At 68.4% G+C, this 7,757-nt stretch overlaps 1 protein-coding gene across 11 annotated transcripts in view; it reads left to right on the plus strand.

The window, feature by feature from the left end:
• MROH1 (maestro heat like repeat family member 1) overlaps window positions 1-7,678 on the plus strand; it is a 70,345-nt gene extending 62,667 nt beyond the window's left edge. For 8 of the 11 annotated variants that reach the window (XM_072775427.1, XM_072775426.1, XM_072775433.1 and 5 more), the window contains 10 exons: window positions 1,522-1,687; window positions 2,226-2,422; window positions 4,842-4,979; window positions 5,137-5,251; window positions 5,639-5,785; window positions 5,863-6,051; window positions 6,260-6,619; window positions 6,712-6,814; window positions 6,887-6,952; window positions 7,378-7,678. In XM_072775427.1, the coding sequence (XP_072631528.1) occupies window positions 1,522-1,687; window positions 2,226-2,422; window positions 4,842-4,979; window positions 5,137-5,251; window positions 5,639-5,785; window positions 5,863-6,051; window positions 6,260-6,619; window positions 6,712-6,814; window positions 6,887-6,952; window positions 7,378-7,463 (1,567 nt within the window). In that variant the 3' untranslated portion in view covers window positions 7,464-7,678. The remainder of the gene's footprint in view (window positions 1-1,521; window positions 1,688-2,225; window positions 2,423-4,841; window positions 4,980-5,136; window positions 5,252-5,638; window positions 5,786-5,862; window positions 6,052-6,259; window positions 6,620-6,711; window positions 6,815-6,886; window positions 6,953-7,377) is intronic. The other 3 variants (XM_072775431.1, XM_072775432.1, XR_012007234.1) reach the window with 2 other exon arrangements.
• Window positions 7,679-7,757: the final 79 nt, after the last annotated feature.

Consider the following 7,757-nt stretch of genomic DNA (forward strand, 5'->3'; position numbering starts at 1 on the left):
CTTGTCTCTTTCTAGCTTGACACGACCTTTTTTAGGAGTTTGTTTTCCCCAAAATGAGTTCTGAAGTCCTGTGCGGTTTCTGGTCTTCCAGCAGCTGCCCCGAGAGGGACCCATGCACACAGAGCCTAGCTGTGTGCTGGGCCTCTGTACGTGGGGCCCCCTCCGCACCCGCATTGACCGGGAGGGTCTGGTGGTGGCCGCCAGCTCTCCGGGCCGTGGCCACGCCTCCCACGCTTGGCTCTTCATGCTTTGGCTTCTCTGTTCGTGGAGGCCGTGCAGGCGGGCCACGGCCCGTGCCTGTGCCCCAAGCTCCAAACCCAGAAATGTCACTGCTGCCCGACGGCTGTCCCCAGACACGTGTTGTGCTCGGTCTTAAGCTCCGATGACACAATCCACGTAAACACAGTCATGGGGCGTTTCTTTCTGCCCCCTTTACGTGGCCCTGCCTGTTGTTGGGCCGTACGGCTCATTCCTGCGCTGTGACGCCAGGGCAGCCCTGGCCAGGTCCGGCCCACCACATGTGCACAACCTGTGAGCTCAGGGTGGGTTGGTTTTTTTCTTAAGATTTTATTTATTCTTGAGACACAGAGAGGCAGAGACCCAGGCAGGAGGAGAAGCAGGCTCCCTGCGGGGAGCCCGATGCAGGACTCGATCCCGGGACCCAGGGTCACACCCTGAGCCGGAGGCAGATGCTCAATCCCTGAGCCACCCTGGGATCCCCTCCAGGGTGGGTTTTAATCTCACAAGTAGCTGGCAAAGAAAGCCAGAGGCTAGTTCATGACTGTGAAAATCACTTGAAATTAAAATTTGTCCAGAAGCAAAGTTATCGGAACACGACATGGCCCTTCGCTGCCGCGTGGGTGCCGTGGGTGTTTGGTCAACAAGGCCGCGTGCCGAGAGTGAGCTGTTCCCTGCCCTGGGTGCAGGTGCAGGCTCCCCAGTGTCCCCGCCCCCACGCGGCACGGCTCGCCTCCTGGTGGGCACGCGCATTGTCCCTCGTGGTGGCATCTGGGCCTCCATCCCTTCCGCCTGCAGCCCATCTTCCGGCATTTCCTCGGAGAGGGTGTGCAGACTCTCCTTTTGGGATCTGAAGGTGCGTTCACCTGGCGGGAATCGAGCTCGGCGAGGGTTCAGTGTGCGGGAGGAGGCACATCCCACCACCCTGCCAGGCGGCCGTGGCCTTGCTGCCCCCCGTGCTGAGCACTGTCCATCCTCTGCTTCGGGGACGCCCGCTGTCCCGTCTCTGCTCAGCCCTGGGGCACTTCTCCCGCCGCCGGCCCATGGTCGTGAGTGGAGGCGGCCCCCACGCCTCCCGCCCGCGTCCTGTCCCGTGCCGCCTGCGGGGCTATGGCTGCCCTCTCAGCCGCGTCTCGGGGCTCGGGGTTCGTTGCTGCGAGCTCGAGCTCAGCTTGCCATCTGTTTGCAGACCCCCGGGCCGAGGCTGGGGTCCCCCCCCGCAGCGGGGGAGGTCTGGCGGCGCGTCTGGGGCCCGGGGGTGACCGTCCTTCCGTCCTGCTGCAGCCACACCTGCACCCTGTGGCGGGCGCTGGCCGTGGAGCCCAGCCTCACTACCCAGGTCCTGGGGCTGCTCCTGGAGAAGCTGAGCAAGGACGTCCCGTTCAAGGAGACCCGGGCCTTCCTTCTGAGCAGCTCTCCGGGCCGCGTGGCCACACTGCTGCCCCTTGCGGTGAGTGGGGCCCCGGGGCTGCCTGCCTGGCCTGCTCCCTGCTCCCGGAGGCCGGGGAGGGGCCGTGGGGCCGCTGGCGGGAGGACCCACAGGTGGCCTGGGTGCCCCCCTCGGGCACCTGGCAGCCGGGGGGGGGGGGTAAGCCTGGCTCGTAAAGGCCTCGCAGCTGTTGGCCCCAAGGGAAGCCCCCATCCCGCGGGAAGGCGAGGCCACGGTGATGGCACAGCAGCTGCCAGAGCTGCTTCCCCCTTTTTGCTGCTGTGGAATCAAGAGCAGATGGTCGGGGGCCTGTCCCGAGGGGGACCACCCTGCCCCCGCGCCTGCCAGGGGCCCAGCGGGGCCGCGGCTTCCCTGTGCGGCGTTCCCCCCACCCCCACCCCTCCCCGCCCCCGGGAGCCAGATCTCCGCGCACGTGGGGTGCCCCAGGGCGCTTCGAGTTTCAGGCGAGTTGGGGGCGGGCCGGCCTTCAGCATGCGGCCTCGAGAGGGTCCCGAGGGTCCCGCAGAGCCCAGCCTGACGTGCCCCCCACCGCCCCCAGGCCACGTGCGCACTGTGCGAGGTCATGAGCGCGCCGGCGTCTGGGCCCGCGGTGCTCGAGCTCTACCCGCAGCTGTTCGCGGCGCTCCTGCTGCGCATCAGCTGCACCGTGGGTGTCGCGCTGCCCCGGAACCTGCAGGCCAAGGAGAGGAAGGGTGTGGGCTCTGCTGTGGCCCCGAGGAGCCTGGAGCCCTGCAGGTAACCGGGTCCTCGCCTCCTGCCCCAGCACGGTTGCAGGAGCGTGTGCATGTGCGTGTGCGTATGTGTGTGTGTGTGTGTGTGTGTGCGTGTGAGCACACACGTGTCTGGCTCCCTGGCCGTGAGGTACAGGACGGGAAGGCTGGGCCGGGCACTGGGGCCTTGGCTCAGCGTCTCAGGTGTGCCTGGGGAGCTGGTGCTGGCACCTCGGATCAGACGTCAGTGCTGGGGATGCAGCCTCCCTGCCTGAGCCCCTCCCGTCCTCCGGTGGGTCTGGGATGGGACCGTGGGGCGGAGGCAGCTGCCAGCCTGCGGGGTGGCCTGTGGGGGTGGCACGGAACACTCAGCTGTGCCACCTTCACAAGATGAAGGGGAGGGCTTGGGGTGTGGGTGGGGCCTGGGGCTCCTGGTCCCTGCCCCGTGTACACCCCATGGGGCGCTGTCCTCGGGCGCACTGCGCCTCCCAGGTCAGACCCCGCTGGCCGCAGAGGCAGCCCCCTCCCCCTCAGCTCTGCTAGGGCTTTGGGATTCTCTCTGTGGGGCCGTAGGGCCGTGGGGCGGGAGACTAGGACGGCAGGTGCAGCTGCCTGCTGGGAGCGCTCAGCAGCCCAGCGTCGGCCCCGTGGCGGCAGGGCCTCTGAACAACTACAGGGCCACGAGGCCACTGGAGCCCGAGGGAACCCCTGGGGGGACAGGAACACGTCAGCCCGCCTTCCCCGGGGCTGCTCCATCACAGGAACCTCGGCCACTCAGGGAGGGGCCATGTGCCAGCGGCTGCCGGGTTGTGCCCGGAGCGGGCAGTAAGGGACTGGTGAAGACCCCTCTGGACCAGCCCTGGCCTGGCACGCGGGGACCGCACTCCATGGCCTGTGAGCTCTGGGGCCTGTGGGTCCCGAGCCCCCTGGGGCCCCGGGCCAGGGTAGGTGCAGAGCCAGCTCCAGGCAGGGGCCCATGGGTTAGGCATGCAGACCGCTCTCCCAGCCACGCCCGGTACGGGTCTGGACAGCAGGTGGACAGGCCGGGAGGCGCCCTTCCCCAACTGCATGTGCCTCAGCCAAGGCTGCGCCTTGCAGGACTCGTGGTGGTGGCTCAAGGGGTGCCCTCCGCAGCCACCTGGGTCAGAGGACGAGCACCCGCCCCCTGCAGCCCGGCAGGAGCCTACTGGAGGATCCGTCCCCCTGGCTGTTGCCCGAGTCATGGGCAAGTGCGCTGCCCTGGGTGGGTGTCCACCTTTGGGCCAGGGGCTCCCAGGGGCACATGCCTGCTGGCCAGGGCAGGGCCTGAGCGCCAGGTAGCCGCTCGCCGGGGAGGGGTGCTCCTGCGCTGTTCTGAGAGCAGGGGAACACTGCTTGGGCTCCGGCTCTGGTACGAGGCCCTGCAGGTGCCAGACGCATGACTGCGCCCCCCTACACCCAGGATGGGGGCCCTGCCCCTGCTGCCTGCCTGCCACCGACCGCCCCGAGCTGGGCACGAGGCCGTTGCTCAACCCCAGGCGGCCCCAGCCCCTCCTGCCAGGGACACGTGACAGCCAAGCGCCGCAGGGCCAAGCCGCAGGCGCAGCCACCCCTGCCATCCCACCCGGGGCTGAGCTTGTAGTCGCTGCAGCTCCGGCCACAGCCTGGCCTCGGCAGGGAAGGGTCCCTGCCACCATGGAGCCCCACCTGCCATCCCTTCCCCGGGTCCAGGCTCCCCCGGGTGGGCTGCACATGGGTGCCTTCTGCGGTACAGGAACTGGCTGCGCGGGGCCAGTTCTCGGGTCCCTGGCGGACCCTGCTCCACGCAGCCCACTGACCTCGGGTCCCCTCTGCCGCTTGTCCAAGGGCCCCGCATGAGACTCTGACCTTTTTTTTTTTTTTTTAATTTTTATTTATGATAGTCACAGAGAGAGAGAGGCAGAGACATAGGCAGAGAGAGAAACAGGCTCCACGCACCAGGAACCCGATGTGGGATTCGATCCCGGGTCTCCAGGATCGCGCCCTGGGCCAAAGGCAGGCGCCAAACCGCTGCGCCACCCAGGGATCCCGACCTGACTTTAGTTTCACTTTTAATAACTGTCTCTTTTTTTCATTTCTTAATTAAATGAAGGTTTTCAAGGCAAGAAAAAACCCTGAAGGCTGTTACCCTAATGGTGCTGGAGGGCTTGGGGACGCTGCCTGCAGAGCCCCCACCTGCCCGTCACAGGGACGGGTGGCCACAAGCACTAACAGCCTCCCTGAGCCGAGGGTCCAGAGCACCCTCGAGGTGCCCAGCGGAGGGGAGGGCCCAGGGGCCTCCCTGGAGGGTGCTGCTGGCAGGGCCCAGGCCCCGCAGCCTGGGGACATCTCTCCCAAGAGCAGGAGTCTGTGCAGGGGTGTGGGGCACCAAGGTGAGCGGCGCTCCAGGCCCCCCGCCCCCAGATCCATCTCCGTGTGTCCCACAGCTCCGCAGCCGATGCATTGCAGGCCATGCTGCTTCGGGGAGGCAATGAGGACGTGGTGCAGCGCATGGAGCTGGAGGGAGGCTGGCAGCTGCTCAGGACGTCAGCGGGGCATGAGGAGGGGGTCACCCGGCTGGCCAGGTTCTGTGCAGGCTACCCCAGGGGAACGTGGGAGCCAGTGGGCCCAGTGGGAACCGCCCCCCCTGGACGGCCCTGGCTTCCGGCAGGCCTCCCATGGAGCAGGATGGGGAGGCAGGAGCCCGAGGCCCCGGCACTCACGCTGGGGCCCCCTCCCTAGCGCCATGGCCAAGTTTGCCGGCCCCCGGCTGCCCCTGGTGATGAAGGCGCTGGTGTGCACACAGAGCAGCGTGTACGAAATCCAGCGGGTGACCTCCACGAGCTTCCTGGCCGAGGTAGGAGCCGCCTGCTCCGGGGGGCCCAGGGGCGCCCTGCCCCGCTCCTGCTCGGTACTGCTGGGCGCAGGGCCCATCAGGCCAGGCCCAGGGACAGGAGGCCTGAGCTGGGCAGTCTCTGGGGCCCTCGGGGGGGGGCGGGCAGCCGGCCAGGGCCCCAAGCCTCCCTGGTCGCTGCTCCGTGGCTGACGCTGCCAAAACCTGCCCCGAGGGTGGCGGGGTCAGGACCTTGGAGGGAACAGGCCGAGGCCTGTCCGCTCCTCACAGCAAGCCTGGCCGGGGGCACCCAGCGGTGCAGTGGTGAGAAGTGGGCACTGCCCCCGGGAGGTGGCCTGGATGGGGTGGGGGGAGAGGGGGCGCAGGTGCTCACAGCGGGTCCGCCTCCAGCTGCTCAACAGCAACGTGGTCAACGACCTCATGCTCCTGGAGTCACTGCTGGACAACCTGGCGGCCCGGCAGAAGGACACCTGTGCCAGCGTGCGGCGGCTGGTGCTGCGAGGCCTGGCCAACGTGGCCTCTGGCTCCCCAGATAAGGTGAGTGGGTGCGGGAGGGAGAGCGGGGTGGGGGCCGGCCACCCCATGCCCTACAGCTGAGTGCGGGGCTTCCCCAGGTGCGGGCACACGGCCCCCAGCTCCTGACGGCCGTCATTGGCGGCCTGGACGACAGGGATGACCCTCACAGCCTGGTGGCCCTGGAGGCCATGGTGGGCCTGGCGAGGCTGCTGGACCTGGTAGAGCCCCAGGACCTGCACCCAGTGCTGCTGCACGTCGCCATCCGGATCCGACCCTTCTTCGACAGTGTAGGCGGGGCGTGGGGACTCCCCCCCCCCCCCCAGGCGGCCTGTCACCCCCCCCCCCCGCCCCGCCCCCTGCTGACCCTCTGCTGGCGCCATCTCCCCACCCCACCCCCGAGGGGCCTTCTTGCCAGCCTGTCAGTCCCCTGGTGTCCACGACGCGGGAACGCCCCCAAGCCCCGCACTGGTGACCCCCCTCCCCACCCCCTATCAGGAGAAGATGGAGCTCCGCTCTGCGTCCATCCACCTCTTCGGGCATCTCAACAAGGCCTGCCAGGGGCGCTGTGAGGACGTGTTCCTGGAGCAGGTGGTAGGGGGGCTGGTGCCCCTGCTGCTGCACCTGCGGGACCCCCAAGGCCCCGTGACCAGCGTGAGTGGGCCGCCGGGAAGGGCGGGCCGGCCTGGCTCTGGGGTGGGGGCTCAGCGTGCTGTCCCGCAGGCCTGCAGGTTTGCGCTGCGCATGTGCGGCCCCAACCTGCAGTGTGACGAGCTGGCGGCCGCCCTCCAGAAGCACCTGCAGGAGGGGCGGGGCCTGCACTTCGGGGAGTTCCTCAACACCACCTGCAAGCTCCTGGTGAGGGGGTGGTGAGGCGGGGAGGGGGGGAGGCACGGGCGGGGGCGGGACTCAGGGCCCCCCCCCCCCCCCCGCTGCCCCCACTCCCGCAGATGCACCACTTCCCCGAGCTGCTGGGCCGCCTGGTGAGCACCGGCCTCTTCTACTTCAAGAGCAGCTGGGAGGACATCCGCGCTGCTGCCCCCATGCTCACGGGTGAGCCCCGCCCCCGTGCGCGGCCCCGCCCCCAGCCCGGCCTTCCCTGACTCCCCCCCCACTGCCCCCCAGGGTTCCTGGTGCTGCACGTCGAGCCGGAGCTGCGGCCACAGGTGGACCTGGAGCAGCTGACTGCAGGTGAGCTGGTCAGGCCCCCACCCCCACCCCCACCCCCACCCTGTTGGCCTGCACGGGGCCTCACTGACCTGTGGGCACCAAGGGGGACTAAGTGATTTTCCTGGATTTCAAGGATTTTTCCCCTGTCACTGGTGACCTCATCGTCTCTAGTAATTCACGGAAACTTCTTAACTGTTCCAAAAGAGCTTAAAAAACACTAAAAAAGGAAAAACTATCTTTCCGTTGGCTCCCAGGCGCTCCCGGCAGAGGCCTGTCTTAGGAGAGTGGTGGGCGGGTGGCCCCCGCGGGGTGGGGGTGCACCATGGGGTCCTGGCCCCCCCAGGCTCGGTGGACAGGGAAGGGGAGGGTCTAGCCTGGCGGAGGCCCGCGGGCCGGGTGTTCCTGGGGGGCCTGGCGGACCCCTGGCAGCGGCTCCCTGCCCCTAGCGCTCCAGCTCCTCCTCAAGGACCCGGCCCCCCTGGTGCGCATGAAGGCTGCAGAGACTCTGGGCCGCCTGGTGAAGTTCGCCTGAGGCCCCCCCGCAGCGCCACCCATCACCCCTGCGAGCAGTCACCACGGGTCTGGGCCGAACCCCCCCCCCCCCCCCAGCCCCACGGCACTCCCTGCCCTAGGAGCAAGGGGCTGAACACCTGCCCTTCTGGAGGGGGCCGCCGGAGGCCAAGCGCGGGCCAGGGAGCAAGTGGTTGTACCCCCCCTTCCCAATAAAGCCACTGGCTCCTCAGGCGGCGTGGGAGTGTGAGGTCACAGCCTCTCCTTGTGGGACGGGCAGCGGGTCGGGAACCCCGAATCAAGGTTGCACCACCGG

Source organism: Canis lupus, chromosome 14 (assembly GCF_048164855.1).
Source record: "Canis lupus baileyi chromosome 14, mCanLup2.hap1, whole genome shotgun sequence".
Classification (NCBI taxonomy): Eukaryota; Metazoa; Chordata; class Mammalia; order Carnivora; family Canidae; genus Canis; species Canis lupus.